Source organism: Corvus moneduloides, chromosome 1 (assembly GCF_009650955.1).
Source record: "Corvus moneduloides isolate bCorMon1 chromosome 1, bCorMon1.pri, whole genome shotgun sequence".
NCBI classification, from domain to species: domain Eukaryota; kingdom Metazoa; phylum Chordata; class Aves; order Passeriformes; family Corvidae; genus Corvus; species Corvus moneduloides.
Window position 1 is genome coordinate 5,071,607 of NC_045476.1, and position 19,231 is coordinate 5,090,837.

General features: G+C 39.4%; 1 protein-coding gene across 1 annotated transcript in view; it reads left to right on the forward strand.

Annotated features, from left to right (window-relative positions):
• Window positions 1-7,673: 7,673 nt before the first annotated feature.
• Window positions 7,674-19,231, forward strand: part of LOC116444130 (sodium channel protein type 5 subunit alpha-like) — a 32,093-nt gene continuing 20,535 nt past the window's right edge. The window contains exons 1-10 of the mRNA XM_032109241.1: window positions 7,674-7,928; window positions 8,996-9,110; window positions 11,165-11,264; window positions 12,829-12,957; window positions 13,731-13,822; window positions 14,542-14,745; window positions 15,435-15,437; window positions 16,694-16,751; window positions 17,411-17,552; window positions 18,017-18,214. Coding sequence (XP_031965132.1) covers window positions 7,674-7,928; window positions 8,996-9,110; window positions 11,165-11,264; window positions 12,829-12,957; window positions 13,731-13,822; window positions 14,542-14,745; window positions 15,435-15,437; window positions 16,694-16,751; window positions 17,411-17,552; window positions 18,017-18,214 — 1,296 coding nt within the window. The remainder of the gene's footprint in view (window positions 7,929-8,995; window positions 9,111-11,164; window positions 11,265-12,828; window positions 12,958-13,730; window positions 13,823-14,541; window positions 14,746-15,434; window positions 15,438-16,693; window positions 16,752-17,410; window positions 17,553-18,016; window positions 18,215-19,231) is intronic.

Consider the following 19,231-nt stretch of genomic DNA (forward strand, 5'->3'; position numbering starts at 1 on the left):
GAGTGAATAGGCATATAAGGAAGTTTTTTTTTCTGTGCATGAAAATTGCAGATATATCTATTTTATATAAAAAGTTCATCTTTTTTAGTTATAATGTTTAATTCAAAACAAAGACAGAAAAGATTAAATAGCCATAAGTTTTATAAGATTACTCTCTCTTACATAGGTTTATGCTAAGTAATATTGTTTTGATACAGACTAACATTTAGTTTTTGAGATTTAAGAATGGATCTTAAAAAGATTTTTTTTGTGAATAAGGCATAATTAAATCTGTTTTATTTGTGGAATATGCTGTACTGTGCTGGGTGAATGCTTTTATCATGATATACTGTGGGCAAAGACAGGGAAGTAAACTAACAAATGAAGAGAATATAAATTTTACTCTTGGGTGGTGAATTGGCAATAGAAAGGATGACAGACTTTTTGCAACTCACAGAAACAGGTGGGTTTGCTTTGATGAAGCAGAAGAGATTAAACATTTCAGGTTTGCTCTTGCAGCTGCAATAGTTTTCGTGGGCTGGGAGCAGCTTAGGTGTGTTCAGCTCACCACAGAGACAGCAGATAAACTCTAAAGAAATGGTTTTAACTGGAATTGGGCTGGTGTTTAAGCTGGTGAAAGTCCAATACAAAGCTGTTTTATTAGGGTGATAAGCTGTGGAGAAAACCAGTACAGAGACCTAAGAGAACCGGATGCTCTGGAGGTTCCTCGCATGGTACAAGTGCTGCTCCTTTTCCATGTCTCAGAGGTTTAATTTTTTGTTGTACGACGTTTTGGTTTTCTTTGTAATTATTTGACTTGATTGGAGATTATTTTCCATATTCATGAAGAAAAGTTTTTTGAAATTTCAATTTTCAAAATTTGAAAAGGACAAACAGTGAGTTTAATGAAGAAAAGTGAGGAACCTAATGACATTATGTATGTCCTTATTGAGTGACACTATTAAATGGCACTATTAAATGACATACCTAATGCAAAAGGTTTGTTCAGAACTAACTTCCAGTTAGATATATTTTTATTTGTTTCGAAAACTGTGTCAGACAAAAGACCACGTAATTTGAAAATTTCGTTAAATTATGGAACTACTAAACCTTTGGGAATCCAAGTTAAAATTTAGACTGTGCATTCAAGTTAAGTTTTTCCAAAACTTATAGTTAGAAGTTTTTTTCACTGTGTTGTATTGACGGGTGAGGGGTTTTCTTTCAGGTTTTATTTAATGGACCAGCTGAATTTTGTTATGGTCTTGGGAGAAATATTTCTCTTGCATTTCATCCTAAGTTTTGTCCTCCATATATTTAGCTGCTGAGAGACCTTTCTGTCTCAAAATGTACACAATGAAAGGAATCTTCAGAATGACAAAATGGCACATCTGTGATACTTTTGGTACATTTAGTATTTTCTGTTAATGGTAACAGTCCAAAATCCAAACCATGAGTTTCTAAAGCTTTTGTTTGTTGTAATCAAGTCATGTTAATGAGTTAAAATTTTATAGAGCCATTAATCACATTAACCACTTTTGAAACACTGCTTACATCTGGAAAGACAAAAAATATGATGTATTGTCAGCCTGACCTTTAAAACCCTAAATCTCAAATGGAAAAACCCACAAGTTAACAGCTGCAGCAATTCCTACATGGATGTCCTTAAGCTCTTGGATATTAGAGGCAGTGAGAGCATAGCTCTTATTCCTTAGTGGTGAAGACAATTCAGATTCCCCCTGTTTGCTTCAGAGCTTGAATCTGCAGAGGGTTCAGTACAGAATTATAGAAAATACAGGGTTAAAAATCACAACTTGTCCCTCTCCTGGCAGCCAAGTGTAACCTGCATCCAGTGCTGCTTCCTTCCACTGTTGTCCCTTTGGCCTGCCTGCCAAGCTGGTGAAACAAATGAATTTCCCTTTCTACTCCATTTCCTTCTCCTCTTCCCAAATTCAGAGTGATGAAAAATGAGCAATTCACACTGTCTGGCCATGCTTCTTAAAGCTGCCCCCAGACCAGCTGATATCTCTTGGTATGGCACTTCTAAATTGAGATATATTCCATTTCTCATTCAAGTTAGGAGAGGGCTGTGTCCTGACCTGTCTCCTCTTTTTTTTGTAAAACCCCACACCCGAGGTTTATTGCCCTGTCATCTGACCAGCATCTGATCCATCTTTTTGGTAACAGCAGAGGAAAGAGATTGTTATCTCAGGTCTCTGTGCAGCTGCCACCATATAAGACCACAGTGTGGAGGATCAATGGTATCATCACACTTTAATCACAAATACATGCAATTTTTAAAGTCACATGACTTTCCTGTAAGGCAGCTCCAGCCATGCCATGCCTAGTCCTGAGCTGTGGGGATTCCTTGGGGTCTTCTCTACTCCCTGGGCTCCTCAGAGGCTGGAGAGATGATTCTGCATCCTGCTGTTGGCTCAAGGAGTTTCCAACCAATCTTTCCTTGTCTTTGGGCTACACCCGCTGTCCTTAGGAACAGGGATGGGCAGGGAATGCTTGGATGTTGTTTACTCAGCTCAAACCACATTGTCACATTTGCTGTTGGCTTTTACAATCTTGTTCTGGTCACTTTTGAAAGCTTTTGGGCTTCTTGATCACCAAAAGGTTGTTTCCATGCTTTGGCTGTTTCCTTGGGGACACCAAAGCTACCAGTTAAAGTTCGTGGGCTGATGTTAATAACCAGGTGATTACATCTAACTCATCCTAACTCCAGCAGCAATGGACTCATCCATGGTCATTAAAAGCTTTTCGACTGTTTCCTCTCAGGTCCATTCCTTTGCTGCCACAGAGTTTCTGTGCTTCCTCAGTGCTTGCAACTGGCCATTTGACAACTTGTCAATTGACTGCTCAAGCACTTACAGAAAGTGATCTCTGCACAGATTTAAATTATTTATGATGGCAAAGTAGCTGAAAATTAGTGCCCCCTTACCAGGCAAAAGAAAATGTGACTTAACGCTTCACTAATTGCTAAGAAGGCTTGTGCTGGAAGCAGTCATTAATGAGACTATTCAATATTAGGCAATCACAGAATTTTGATGTGTTCACAGTCTGCTGGTGACTAATGATGTTTGCCCAGTCCTGCCACTGACTGTAGAATCACCAATCTTTGGAAGTTTAGCAGTTGTCCATTAGTAGGGGCAGCGAGTAGAGTGGGTGTAATGGATGCAAAGAGTTGAATTTATCTGGTCTCACTTGACAAATCTCAGGTCATAAATTGTAGTCAACTGGCATTTCATCCTGAAATAAATGTGAAAAGGGGTCTCAGCACGCAGCTTGGGAGCTCATGAAGATGTAGTTGAGTAACTCCAAGATGTCTGAACTGAGGTGAGATGAATCCCACCCAGAGGGGCTTTCTGGATGAATGCTAACCGGCTTTATCAGATCTTTGTGAATTATTTTGTGAATCTCCACGCTTTTTGCTACCTTAACTCCCCAGCACTGAGAACTGTAAAATGTAAACCCCAGTTTGAAGAGAGGATTTATCTCACACTAATGAGAAAAATCTGTTGCTTTTTTTTTTTGTACTCTTCATGTGTCTATGTTATCTCTGTGTTTACTCATCATTATCTGCTCTGCATTCACGCTTTTGTTGATTGCCAGGAGGGTGTAGGGTCTGCCTCTCATGGCAACCTCAGTGGAGCTGCACAGGGTGGTGTTAATCAGACCTGGGAGAGGTTCCTTGTAGGCTGCTATAGAGGAGTAACTAAATGGGCTGTGGAAGGTGTAGTAAGGGCTCTTCTTACATAGAGGCGTTTTGGGGAGTTCCCTTTTACCTTTCTATTAATAACAGGCTGAGAGCTGGAGTTATTCAGCCTGGAGAAGTAAAGGCTTCAGGGAGACATTACAGCCCCTTCCAGTGCCTAAAGGGGCTCCAGGACAGCTGGAGAGGGACTTTGGACAAGAGCATGGAGTGACTGGACAATGGCTTTATACTGAGAGAGGGGAGATTTAAACTGAATATTAGGAAAAAATCCTTCCCTGTGAGGGTGGGGAGGCCCTGGCACAGGATGCACAGAGAAGTTGTGGCTGCCCCATGCCTGGGAATGTTCAAGGCCGAGCTGGATGGAGCTTGGAGCAACCTGGGATAGCGGAAGGTGTCCCTGCCTACTGCACAGCAGGGAGATTGGAACTGGATGATCCTGAGGATCCCTTCCAACCCAAACCATTAAATTATTCGATGAATGCAATATTTTCTTTCTTTTTTATTGTTACAGTTTTGTGTAGTGGGAAGACAAGAGGCAAGGGGCATAAATTAAAACAAGGGGAAGCCAAATGGGTTGAGAGAGTCAAGTACTGGAACAGGTTGCTCAGAGAGGTTGTGCTGACTCTGTCCTTGGAGATTTGTCTGGATAAAACCCTGACTTCATGACTGACCCATTTTGAGGAACTTCCTAAGTTCCCTTTCAACTCAATTTAGTCTCTGATTAAAAAGTTGCACATGTTAATATACAAGTGCTATTTTAAGATGTATCTTAAGAGCCATTAAGAAAATGTCAGTTTGGTTTGATTAAATCATCTGTCTCAAAACAGAAACATTTTTGGGGAAGGAGTAGAACAGTTCTACAGAAACTTTGATCTGCTATTACTTACATCTGTTTTTATTTCATTCTAGAAAAATTTGACTTCTCCTCTGGAAATTCAGGTGTAGAAAGATGCAACGCAGCCCAAGTGTAGCATAGTAACAACCTCCCGAGCTAAAGAAACAAACAAACAAAAAGAAACAAGGTAATCCTGGCCACTCTGATCATACTAATTACTTTGGTCATGCTGAACACAGTAATAGTCAACATTTTTCACCTCTTTTTACAGCAGATGATGAAGCCGTAAAAGCAAATAATTGAGAACAATTTTATTCATTAACTGGGATTGAATTGGGGTGATTGTTATAGCAATAAAAGGAGTGAAAATATCTTTGACAACAACCTTGTTTCCTGCTCTGTTCACAATGAGTATTCCTGAAGAGTCAAACACATTGGGAAGAAGGCTTACTTTGGATATCTATCCAGCAAGACATTTTGGTATTTGAGAAAAAATTCAAAGAAAATATGTTTGAACTGATAGAACAAACCATCAATGCTTTTTTGTTTGTTTATTTGTGATTTTTAATTTAAATCATTATTCTCTGATCATGGTGATTTCATTATCAGTGTCTGATCTTCAGGAATTCCAAGGAAAAGAAAAATCTTAATTTTCAAGAGATATTAGATATCACACTGTTTTGTAGGTATTTGAAGTCTCAAGAAAAGGCCAAAATGGTACTTTGTTTCTTCATAATGGGGAAAAATGGTTTTGCATTAACATTTTTTTCTTCTTTAGGTCCAGTTGCTTCATCAATACCTGGTCACATAAAAGCTAAATACATCTCAACTGTCTTTTGTGTGCTATCCTCCCTGGGACTCTGAGTAACAGAAATTATTTTGGGGATATTTTTAAAGATGCTTGAATGAATTAAGAATATTTTTTCCTGGATTACTCGACTTCTAATAATTTATTTCAGCATTAGGTAGAGTGGCCCAGAATGGCCCATGGATGAAAAGTGTAGTTTAGCCTTTTGCTCCATGGCTTGCAGCTGTTCTCATGGAAATTTTGCTGCTGACATGTGAGACAGCAAGCTCAAGCCTTGATTTCCTTCCCCTAATGTTTGAAAATTTGATTTTTCCATAATTGTTTGAAGCAATTTATAAAAACACCAGGAAAGATATCCCTGCCTGCTGTCCAGCTCTGGCAAAGGACTCCAGGCTCTATGTGCCCTCATGCTTCCTTCTAATTCCCCATCCTTGGCTTTAGCCAGCAACCTCTTGTTTTCCTAGAATCTCCTCTGCCCTCTAATAGTCTTGAGGGAAAATGGTGTGAGAAGCAAAGTTTCTTTTCTAGAAGGTTACAAGATGGTTTCATGGAAGGGAAGAGATAAAACCGCAATGAAATCTGCAACAAACACAGAATTTTAATGGTGAACTTTTGAGATCAGGTAAACTTTTATGGAAGTAGAGGGATGGGTATGTTTGGATGATCTAGCACAAAGGCAAATAAAGTAATTATTGTATTCCCTCTGTGCATTGCACAGAAATTGCATCTTTTCATGCATCATTCACAGCTCCCATTACTGATACCACAACATCTAAATTACTCTGAACATCAACAAAACAAACACCACTTTGTCCAAATGAAGACTTGAAATCTTGCGAGCGGATGTAGTTTTTGTTTTTGATGTAATATTGCACACGGCTTCCAGACTGTTAACCTTATCTTGAAAAGTGTAGAATAATGAGTATTCTTGCCCAAATGTCCTATTTCTCTTCCAGAAATGACGTTAATTTGTGCTGGGAGCTAGGGTTACTTCTCATATTCATAATTTCATGTGCTGCTTTAATGGGAGAGGCAGCCAGGCTGCAAAAATGGAGCAATTTCACTGCAGTTAGTTTGTCACTGGCCTCCAGCTGTTGTTCTCACAGCAATGGTTTCCTACAGCTCAGCAATGTGAGGTCAACTGAAATCATGTTGTATCTGGGGAGAAATGAAAAGGCATTGCATGGCAGGGGAAGATACAGGCAGTCAGCACACAAAAAAAATTGTTTCCAAAATAAAAGAAAGCCTTTTGATTTGGGTTGTGTTTTCCTGGGGTGTTCCATGTAGTGTCTGGAAAGGAAAGGTGGAAGAACATGTTGTCAGGCAGGGGGACTTAAACTTCAAGATTAAGCTCTCACTGCTGTTATGGAGTCAACTTTGAAGAACACTTGAAGTGGTAGTGGTGGCTTCTGAATGGAAAAAGCCTGACTGCGTGCCTCTGATGTGATCTTCTTCTGTGTCTGCTCAGCGGTGATCCACCCCAGTGAGACCCCTTGACCAGGTGTGATCATTGCAGTGTGCAGGAGGGGCTGCACTAAATCAGGAGTTCCCTGACCCATTACTGAATGTCTTCCCAAAGGTCCTAATCAAAGGAAATATTTTAGAGATAGCTCCTTGCAAAGCCTGGACTCAGGAAGCATTCAGCGGATGGATTCTATCCAAAACCTGACTGGATTTCTTCATCAAAAATGCAAAATGTTTTTCCAGTCTATTCTCACTTTTGTTCTGGCAAGAAGGCATAAAATATAAACTTTGTCAGATCAAGCATTTTTGTCCTCCGTGTCAGTCAGTACTGACTCTGTGGGTCACAAATTAAACCCTCTAGGACAACGCTCATTCCTGTGCTGGCTCTACCAGGGTGGACTTTCCATCTCAGTATTTCCATCTGCATTACTTAATTTAATACTTGATCCTCCTGTTGCTGACAGCTTCCACACATTTGATGTTGCAGTTTGATTGGTTTTACTGTCCCATTTCCAAATATTGGGCTGAACCAGAAGAGTAGGGTTTTTTCTGAGCAGCTCAAGAGCATTTAGGATAATGTGTATCTTAAATGAGGTGCTCCAAATACACTCTTAAGTTTATAGAGGTTTGCTCACATCCTATCAGTAATAATAAAAAAATACTGAGCAGATTTCTCAGTGAAAAAGGTACTCATCGTATCTTCTTTTTCTTTTTAAAAACTGATGGCTCAGAAAGTTGATGTTCTTAGCCATGTGTGGGCAAACAGTTGTTTCATTTCCATAACTTACCTATTTCACAGTTACTTGACTTCCTTTCAACTTGTTTCTTTTGTTTGGACAGAATTAGTGACAGGAAGAGAAGCATGAAAAATGGCTGAATTCTTGCTACCTGGTACCAACAACTTCCGTAGGTTCACTCAGGAATCCTTGGCAGAGATCAAAAAGAGAATTGCCACCAAAAAGAATTGTCAAAGAAATACCATAGAGCAGAAAACTGAGGAGAAAGCACGTCCTCAGCTTGATCTAAAAGCTTTCCAGAAGTTGCCAGCTCTCTATGGAAACCTTCCTTCAGAGCTCATTGGGGAACCACTGGAGGATCTCGACCCCTACTACAAAGATCATAAGGTTAGAGCCAACCAAGATACTTCAATTTTATATTTAATTTAATTTAATTTAATTTATTGTATTGCCAAAAGTTTCTGTGGGCAATCTATCAAAGAGTTTTGCTTACATCCCTTTATACAAACTCTCATCCTTTTCTAGGTTAAACAATGGATGCAGTTGGCACAGCTGAGTGGTGTGCTGTTATCCTTAAAAAAAAAGCTTAACTTTGAATTTTAGGAATGAAATAATATGGAATTGATTGACATTTGAATCAGAATAGAAGCAGAAAAAATAAACTGGATAAAGGAAGAAAAGGGGGGTTGAGAAAGAAATTATAATAATTAGGAGTAATATTAATTTTGTTAATTTTGTACGTAATTTTGTAAATGTTCTTAAATTCCATCGTTTCGAACAATGTGTTTCACTCCATCTCGGTGTTCCACTTACCCATTCAATAAATGATAAAGCATAAAAATTATTTTAAAACAATTGCTGATGAATCCTTAAAACCTCCTGACTCAGGCTCTATATTCCAGTTGTGACATATTGAAGAATACTATGTTCTAGTTGTGACATATTGAAGAATATTATTTTCAATAACACATAGAGAAATGGGAACTAATCCATTGGGAATTATGTTTTTTGCTTGAGAGGAGGTTAAGCATTGAACTAATTTCCACAATATAAGAGCTTGAGGATCGCTGTCAACAATACCAAATAATGATAAAGGCTGCAGTTCTTCCCTGCACCTCTGTATATCTTGACTCAAAGAGGGGTTCATTCTATTTTAAGAGAATAATCATAAGCAAGATTAGTTCTGTGCACGCCTCTTCACAAATCACAAGATTGAAAAAAGAAGTTTGTGCTCAGGAATATTTTGTGGCCTGAATGTTAAAGGGTATTAACTCTTTCATCAGTTTCTGATGAAAGGATGGCAAAGTAATACAGAATCTTTCCAGTTAACCAGGGTAAATTGAAATTCAAGCTCTTGTTCATGACTGATATAACAGGATACAGCACAAAATATATATTCCGTATATATATATATATATCAACTTCCTGAAAAATTCTTTGCTTATTTTTAAAAGGTTTTCATAGTGCTAAACAAGCAGAAAACAATCTACAGATTTACTGCTACACGTGCCCTGTGGATCTTCAGTCCCTTTCATCCAATACGAAGAAGAGCAATTAAAATTTTAGTACATTCATATCCTTTTGTTGGTTTTATTCACTTTTTTTGACTATAAAACCCTACATAATCCTATGCTTTCGTATTTTAGAGCATTGAATTAATCTGGTCTTTTCCTCACTATAGATAGATTTCTAATTATGAATCACCTTAGATATTACTAGTGTTTTGGTGCTCTTGTGATAGTTAAAAAGAAAATGTTTTGTGAGTATTGGGCTTATTTAGCCTGATTTTCTACAGATTTGTGTTTTGAGCTCTGATATTGATTTCCTGATGTCTCATAGACAAGTATCTCATTCTGAAGCCTTTCCCAGTGAGAAGATTGATGTGATTTCTATCCTTTTTCTCATCTTGTTTACCCAAATGTGGGAATTAAATTCAACTCACCCATAGAGCTGATGAACCATTGGCCAGTTTTGAGAGAACAGGTTGAGTTAGGCAAGTACACACAGGAAAACACACAGAAAAAAAACCCATGTAAACTTAGTTTCTTTGGGAAATAAGACTCAAAAAGCATACATATGGTTTATGAAAATAAATATTTCCAGGAATGCTATTGCAGGGAATGCCTTGGGAATATGAAGGTAATATAGATCCCACCTTATATATCGAATTTAGGGGATCGGAATCACAAGTGTACTACTCCAGTTTGGCACTGGGGAAGGACACCTGAGCTGTTGCTTGGGACTGAATCAAACTCAGAGCAGAGTCTGTGGTGTCCCTGTGTGGGTTTCAGATTTCCAGCCACCTCCTGCCTCTGTGGTGTGAGGTAGCTCCAAGAGCTCCAGGGTTGTCATCGTAGCAGTGTGCAGACATCCCTGGAAGAGCGATGTCCTCTCATCTGAGGTTTTCTCTGTGCAGAAGTTGGCTGATGCTGGCATTTCAACATGAGTGGCCCAGCTCCTTGTGACACCTGGACCATGCCTAGAGCTAAAGCCAGGGTTTTTTTTTTTTGTGGGGATGGAGAGGATGGCTAATGGCAAAGCTAGATAGCTTTCCCATCTTCTTCTACCTTATAGATTGCCAAAGTGTGGTAGGACACGGCGTGAGATCCAACTCCAGAGTCACGTGTTTGAGCTAAGGTGTCTACACATGAGGTAGCTGCCCAAGCTCCTGTCTCTGGGCCAGCAGGTCCCAGACAGCAGCTGGGAAGCCTCAAGAGCTGGCTAAACATGGGCATCCCATTATAAAAACCCCATTAATCTATTAGAGAGCATCCAAAGGAGGGCTATGAAGACGGTGAATGATCTGGAGGGGAAGCCGTGTGCGAGTGGCTGAGGTCACTTGGTCTGTCAGCCTGGAGGAGACTGAGAGGAGACTCGTGGTCTTCAACTTCCTTGTGAGGGGCAGTGGAGGGGCAGACCCTGATCTCTTCGCTCTGGTGACCAGTGACCAGTTGAGGAAACAGCTGGAGCTGAGCCAGGGGAGGTTGAGGTTGGATATCAGGAAAAGGTTTTTCACCCAGGGGGTGGCTGGGCACTGAACAGGCTCCTCAGGACAGTGGTCACAACACAACACAACAGAGTTTAAGAAGCATTTGGACAGTGCTCTCAGGCACATGGTGTGACTCTTCAGATGTCCTGAAAAGGGCCAGGAGTTGGCCTTGATGATTCTGATGGGTTCCTTCCAACTCAGCATATCCTATGATTCTATGATCTAGAGTTGTTTGAGACCCCTGCAACCATCCTGTCAGACTTCATGCTGTCCTTTGGAAGAGAACAGGTGTGCCACGTCAGAGGCAGGTTTGGGCTCCACCTGTGTGATTTGGGCAAGTGTTTATGCTATAAAATGAAACTAAAATTGCGTCCTTCCACCCAATCCTAGAGTGGTTGAGGGTCCTTTTTCCAGGCTGGAAATGATTAGAGCAGCAGATCTGTAGTCAGTGCAGAAGTCATGAATAACAACAGTAGTGTGTTGTCATCTAACATGGCTCAAAATCAGTGAATACCTGTGCCTGCTGTTCTTATACGTGCTTTAAACAAAAAGCCAGATATTATGTCAGTGACTGATGGAATATTTAGTTACATTTCTGAATCCATGTCGTATTCTTTGCCTTCACTCCCATGACTTACATTATTCACCTGGTTTATCATGTGCACCATATTAACTAATTGTGTATTCATGGCTCTGACTGAGTCGTCGTCGTCTTCATGGAACACATATGTTGAGTAAGTATCTGGGGGTATGTATATTTTTTAATTATGTAGTTGTATTGAGTTATTGAGACTTGCCACTTTCACTCGAGATAGTTAGTGGGAGATTTAAAAGGAAAGTTGCTTGTTTAAGGGTGTTTTTAAATTTATTTTTTATTTGAGGAAGTAGTTTTGTCCTTAAACCCAATATCTACAATAATTTTGGTGTTATAGGAGAGAGTGAGTGTAGATGAAGTTTCACTGTTGAACTGGCTTCATGTCTGTTCCGCTGCTCCAATTTTCCCATTTTCTGAAGTTACTCAGTAATTATTTGCTCTCTATCAAAATGCATTTCCCATTGTCACTGATGTTGATTGAGCACAAGGGAGCTGCTGTCTTTTAAAATTCTGGCTAATTATATTGAAATGCTGAGTTTTGCTCTAATAAAATGTTCTGTCAGGAGCTCTTGGCCTGCAGGGTGCTGTTACAATGTAAAGCTTTTCTCTTCAGCATGCCAACACCTGTAATGTTAAATCACAATAAATCCATGTCTTTGTAGTCAGCCTTGAAACGTATAATGCCATGGGTTTGTTGGTTTTTGGTTTTTTTTTTAGAGACTATTTCAGCTCTCACTTTTTCACTTTGGCAAAATATGCTAGAATGTGAATACTGAATACCTAACACAAGGGACAAGATTCCCAAATACTTGGTATTAAAAACAGTTTTAAAATTACTTTTTTACTATCTCATGTTAAATGACATTGAAACAGCTTGGAATGGCAAATCCTCATGCAAGCAGGAACAAGACTCCGCATGGTATTAAAATACACCTCTCCAGAAGATGCTGAGGTGCTTCTCTACCTATGAGAAAATTAAAGGTTGGATCAGAGTTATATCTGCTGTTGGTATCAACTAGCATTCAAATGCATTCCAAGAATAATTTCAGAATAATTCTTTCCAAATGAAAAGGGAAGCATTACATCCATACAATTTCTTAGTGCATTTGCTGACTACCAAATGAAAGCCTTTTGAATTCTGTAGGGATATTGCTGCCTTCTTGAAACTATAAGTGCACTCAACTAAGTCCAGAAGAGCTTTTACTGCTAATTTTCCATTAATAAGAATAATTGCCGTCTTAAATTGAAAACCCTCTACTCTTGTATTCCTCTAAGTGTTTTACATATTCTGCACAGAAATGATTGCCGTGTGCCCAAAGTAAATAACACAGCACATCACATGTTCACTTGGCCACTTGAAACTGGAGGAAGAAACAAATTTTGATCTTTATTTTAGCTAATAACTGGGAGTTTGGTGTTTCTGCAATTGTGAAAACTTCTATGAAAGAGTTTGGAGAAAATTGTTGAACGCCAAAAAGTATGTCATGGGTTGCACATTAACAGGCATGTTCAGGTTGCAGTCACCTACTGCCTCCAGCTCCATGGGAACCAGATCCTGATGGAATACACTGAAATCCAGCAGGAGCCTACTCTTTCCACCATTGTCTCAGTTTGCTGGCCCAGACATTAAATAGTCTGACCATGCCTCTTCCACTGAGTGCTAATACTGCTGTTTCCCTTTGGCACTTTTCTCCCCTCCTTAGATTTACTTTCACTGGCATTTACACTTTTGAATCACTGATAAAAATATTGGCAAGAGGATTCTGTCTAAATGAATTCACTTTCCTTCGGGATCCCTGGAACTGGTTGGATTTCACCGTTATCGTCATGGCGTAAGTGGGAGTGCATAAAATATGGATTACCTGCCTTGGCTCTCTGTGCTGGAGGTTCTCATTGCTGTGGTGCAAAAGGCTGTCTGTGGTTTAAAAACCAACCCATGGCTCCTAATTGCATCTGAAACTGTCTAGAACATTGACTTTTCTCCTTGTTTAGCACTCGCTGTATTACAACATTTTAGTCTTTCAAGAAGGGAATAGGGCTGTGCAGAGAAAGATATTCCCAGTGGTGGGTATATGTGAATGGATGTGTTTAGACTGGTGAAATGTGAGAGCTGGGCATAAATACAGACTTACTGATCCCATGAATGAAAGTATAATTTTCCAATTAGGGTGATGGGTATAGACACCAGGACAGTGGATTAAATTAGGGCTCCATCTCCAAAAATCATAGTTTAAGCTTAATTTTCTCTTAATTATCAAGTTTCTATATAGTGGTTAAATGCAGCTACAGAAGGGAGATCAAAACAGTTCAGCCAGCATTTGGAAATTCATAATTTGGAGTGTTACATTTGTATTTTAAATGAATAATGTTTGAAAATGCTTACACAAAAGCAGCTGTGCACAAGCCAGGAGCCACCTTAGAGGAAAACTCTAAAAATCAAGAAATACATTTCTATTTTATAAGTCTTCAGACAAATCCTTGATATGTAGTTTTTTTACTACTTAAAATACTCTTGGAAAGATTGACATCCAAGAATGACCACTGTAAGATAATTGTGCTGTCAACTCTGTCCAACCACTTGACATTTCACATCTGGACTTCTCAGGTATGTGGGAGCATTTAGCCGCTTGGGGAGTGTGTCAGTCCTTCGGACTTTCAGGGTTCTGAGAGCTTTGAAAACCATTTCAGTAGTCCCAGGTAAGAAATCTTATTTGCTGAGTATTTTCTCCTCCTTACAACTCATTCTTTGCTTCATTCAAACCATTGGCTTCTGCCTTTTTTTCCCCCCTGTATCTTTCACAAGTTGTAGACACAACTGAATTTGTGGACACAAAAAGTGTCTCAGTTCATCTGTCCCTGTCAGAATGAGTCAAGTGTTAGAAAGAATATTGAATATAGTTTCTTTTCATTATGCTTTTAAAGATACTGTTAGTACTTTATAACGTCAATTTAACATAATATTCTTTAGCCGGTCTGTGTGTTATGGTCCCGCAGAAATAACTCTGAATATTCAGGGGGCTTTACTACTAATGATCTTACACCATCTATCCCTTCCAGGGGAGGCTTAGGTTGGATATTACCTTCACAAATTACCAGTGTTGGAAGTATCATTTGCATCATGAGTATTACTTTTTACGGCTTAAGAAAACCAGGCTATCTCTAGTTTGTCACCTTTGCATGAGTATTTTTCAGGGATTAAACAAAAATCTAAAAATTGTAGGGACAACAAAAGGAGGAAAAAAATATTTTTCTCATATTAGTCACTCTCATCCCAAATATACTTATATTGCAAATATATGTGCCACATGTTATCCTGTAATTCTTGTACTTTGGCTTTTATACATTAACTCTAATCAAGTATGATATCTGAATCTCAGTTTTTCATCCTGTTTTTCCTTTTTACATTGTCTTTTTAGGACTCAAGATCATTGTAGGGGCACTTATCCAGTCTGTTAAGAAACTCGCTGATGTGATGATCCTGACTGTTTTCTGCTTGAGTGTCTTTGCCCTCATAGGCCTCCAGCTTTTTAAGGGCAATCTCAGACAAAAGTGCATTAGGAACACTACAGAGTTTTGTAATAAAACATGGGAAAGTTATGAAGAGTTTGCTAATGATTCAGGTAATTTTTTCTCCTTAATTCTTCTTCAGATAATGATATAGACACCTATGCACACATGTATAACCACAGCTGTGAAGTATGTTGATGTCTTGATTGATATTTTGATGAGTAACTACCTGATAATGGCCTTCCGATTGCCAGAGCAGCTCACAGGCATCCAGGAATGCACTCCTTCCCTTCATTATAGCAAAAAGCACTCCCAAATTTTCCAGTAACATCCGGTTCTGTTTCCCTGAATGATATGACAATAACTGAAACACACATTAGCTCATTCTCTGTTGCAATTCCCCAAAGTTCACCTTTTACTACAGCCTGAAGAGCCCATACTTCTTCATTTTCCTGCCCAGGGAGAACTGTTCTTCAGCTTGAAACAGAGGAATTTGTTGAAAAGTCAAATTACTTACTACTTGACATCAAATATATCTTATTTTATGTCTTATATAAGATATATACAATATACATCTTTCACATTTACACCTTGTCTGAGGATGGTGATGGAACCATGGAGCAGAGATCTGAAAATGCATCAAAGCACTCTCAGAGGAACAACTGTAAGATGCAATTCAGAATAGCAAAGCCTTGTGCTAAAGGAGAAGCCTCAATTTATGTGAAAAAAACAGGCTCAAAATAATCAATGTCTGTGCCAGAAATATGAAGAAGGCTTCATCACTGAAGAAAATCTCCCCCAGTGAGTTCAGACATAGTAGCAGTTGCAGAGGGAGAGAAGAATTGTCCCAGGAGAACCACTGAAATACAGGAAAAGCCACCCAGAATTGCTGTTTGTCCAAACTCTGTGTGGGAGATTTGTTCAGACAGAATTTCTTCAATAACTTCATAGTCCAGGGGAAGAAAGTGTAAAAAAGGTTTTGAGGAAAACCTTTTTTCACTTGTTCCTACCAAAAGTCTACACATAAGAAGCAAGTAATTTACATGTACAGAATGCTGTAAAAATCACAATTGAAAGCAAACTTGAAAAGGAACCAGTGACTAGAACACTAGAACATAACAGAAACAATGGATGTGACAAAGTAGGGCTAAAAATGCTGATTTTCTGTGCTGAAGAACAGGAAGCAAAAGGATCTATATTTTGGTATACGCAGAACATTGAAGCTGTATAAAGGCAATGGCCTGGAGAAAGTAGAGCTCAAGAAATTAAAAATCTGTGTTGTTTCACAAGCTGAGCAGGGTTAGGAGCTGCTGTTTGGCTCAGCAGTGGTGGAGATTCACACAGCCGAATACTCTTTCTTCCTCCTCAGAACAGGACTTTGTTTTTTATTGCTCATTGGAAACAGAGCTGGTCTATTCTATTCCTTGTGATGTTCACACACTATCTTGGAGAGGGGTAATTGCTACAGGCCAGAACTGTGCCAGAGTTTGTGCCAACATTTACCAAATATTGAATTGGTTTAACATTTTGATTAGATTTTAGGGAGAAATTCTTTATTCAGAGAGTGGTGAGGCCCTGGCACAGGGTGCCCAGAGAAGCTGTGGCTGCCCCTGGATCCCTGGAAGTGTCCAAGGCCAGGTTGGATGGGGCTTGGAGCAACCTGGGATAGTGGAAGGTGTCCCTGCCCGTGGCAGGGGGTGGGAATGAGCTGAGTTTTACAGTCCCTTCCAACCCAAATGACTCTGGGATTCCGTGTCTGTATTTGAGCCTATGCCTTCCTATTCCTCATTTCCTTTATACAGACATAGCCAAAGTGACAATATCTTTAAAAATTCTGCATTAAGGATTGCCTTCAGTCTGAAATTTGTGCATACACAGATGCATGCTTATAAATGAGGCCAGGACATCCTGCAATCCAGTGCAGTTAATGTGAGCATGGGAAACCTGTGCACTCTCTCTTACTGGTCACTGGTTACTCATCACTACTCATATTAAATGATAGAGTATTCAGGCTAGAAAGTGCTCTGGGTTTAATTTTTTTCCCCCTTTTTTTTTTAATAGATTATTTTGCTAGGAAAAATGGTACTGTGGATATTTTGCTGTGTGGTCATGGTGCTGGGTAAGTGCACTTAAGATTATTTCTTTCTTGGAAGTTTTCTCTGCCTCAGTGCCCCTATGTTTGCTCAGTCATGTGAGACAAAAGCAGAAATTCCAAGCTTTCCTTGAATGCAGAAACAAGAACACAGAAAACAAAGTAGAGCAAACAGTCAGATAATTTAATTCTTGTAGGGAATGAAGTATGAACCTGCAGTCAGCTTATTCAGATCTAATTAGTCTTTTAGACTTTCCAGAAGTGCTCTTCCTCTTCTCCATGGATGTACAAGAGAACTGAAAAGGTGAAAGGTCTGGGGAGTAGCACAGGACAGACAGTTTCCTCTCTGTGAAGGCTCATGAGTGTTAAACTGGAAAAACAAAACACGATATTTGGAGGGCAGGTTTGGGCAAGAAGAGAGATGTGGCTGCTTTGCAGTGAGGGGCAGGAGATGAGGATTGGAGATGAGGAGATGAGGGAGCTGTCCTGGGATGGTGGTCTACTCCAGCCTATCTTCTTTTGCGGCTGGATTGAGAGTCCTTCCTTTCAGCCAATACTACCTGGAGTAGAAAATTGTTTTGTAATAAACTGCAGAGATGAAACATAATCAGAACTCTTGCATAAGCTGACGTTTTCCTTGAAATCTGCATTGTTATGAGAGCTCCACTTTTTGTTATTAATTCTAGGGTCTGTCCTCCTGGCTATAAATGCTGTAAAATTGGGCCAAATCCTGATTATGGTTTCACCAGTTTTGACACATTTGGCTGGGCTTTTCTTTCCTTATTCCGCCTGATGACCCAGGACTACTGGGAGCGTCTGTACCAACAGGTACCAGCTTTGTGCATGGTTCAGAAGAACTGATTGTCATTAGTTGAAGTAGAAAATGTGTAGAGAGGACAAGAAACCTCAAATAAAAGCAATAGCTGCAAGCCATCAAGCCCATGTCTTCCCTTCTCCCTGTGACTCCCAGAAAAGGGATGCTGAAGTGCCCCCCAGCCCTTTCACCCTGCTCTTGGAAAAAAGTATGAAAAGGGTTCTGTACTGTCCTTCAAAAATATAAAAATGCCTCCCTGGTTGTCATCATGGGGTGTACAATCAGTGATTCACATGTGAGGGGATAGGAGGAGGGAGAAAGACGGGGAAGAAGGGCTAAGGAAGATCTAATTCCATTTAAGCTTCCTAAAGGGTTGTGTCTAGGAAGCTCAGTGCTTCTAAAGAATTTCAGAGACACATTGAAAGGCTACTTGGTATTTTTTGTGGTAATGTTTATCTCTGGGGTGTGTTGCTTGCAGACCCTCAGAGCTTCTGGGAAGGTGTATATAGTCTTCTTCATGATGGTCATCTTTCTGGGCTCATTTTATCTAGTCAACTTGATTCTGGCTGTAGTAACAATGGCATATGAGGACCAGAACAAGGCCACCATTGCTGAAACCGAGGCAAAGGAAAGGCAATTTCGGGAAGCCATGGAATTATTGCAGAAGGGGCAAGAGGTACATAAATTATTTGCTTTATTAAGTGTTTGTCTCAGAGTTCTATTGTTGATCACATTGAATGGTTTGGGTTGGAAGGGGCCTTGAAGATCACCTCATTCTAAGCCCCTACCATGGCCAGGGACACCTTCCACTAGACCAGGTTGCTCAGAGCCCCATCCATAAGAAAAAGCATCACTCCCTGTGTAGTGCTGTGTATAAAAGCCACTCATGGAAACAGGAGCAAGTGACAACTTACTGAAATTAGTGATTCCAGGAGCTGCAGAACAATTCCTTGTTCAGTGGTGTATGTTTCCTGTGAAACAATTATTTTTATTCTGGATAAAAAGCATTAATGGTTGATGTTACTTTAAGAAAAGTGGTATTTTAAAATCTGGAAAACAAAATTCCATCAACCAGCAGCTTCCAAAAGAAAATGTAGTTGTTTCTTAATGCTTTCTATTCTATTTTGTCATTTGGGCTGCTGAGCAAAGAAACATACAGTAATTCTGCTGCATTAACATCTGAGCCAAAACCTATTGTAGTTGAATGAAAAGTCTCTTGATAACTTAAATGGCTTAGAAGCTTCTGGAACAAGATACTCCTTTGTTTTTAAAATATCATCCTAAATTCATCATGGGAAGGAAAATCATCTACACTGTGAATACAGTCCCAAGGATCCTAAATGAAAAGAGAGAATTTTATTACTGTTTGAGCATTTATTTTGGGGAAAGGATATATTCCACTGCATTATTTTCAAACTGAGCATTTTTATTGTAAGCAAATTTGCCATATGGAGGAGTAGGAGCTATAATGTGATTATTTTGCCTCTGGCAGGCCCAGTACACGTGATCATATAACACACTGCAAATAGCAAATTGTTCAGTGCTCCATATGTTGGGGAAACTCTTTCTTGTAGCATTATCACATATTTGAAGATTTTTAACGAGCTTTGTGAAACACAAGTTGTTTACAGGAAATAAGAGTATAGAGCACAGAAGTGTTTTCTTTCTGCTTTTATTCAAAGCACCCAGCAAA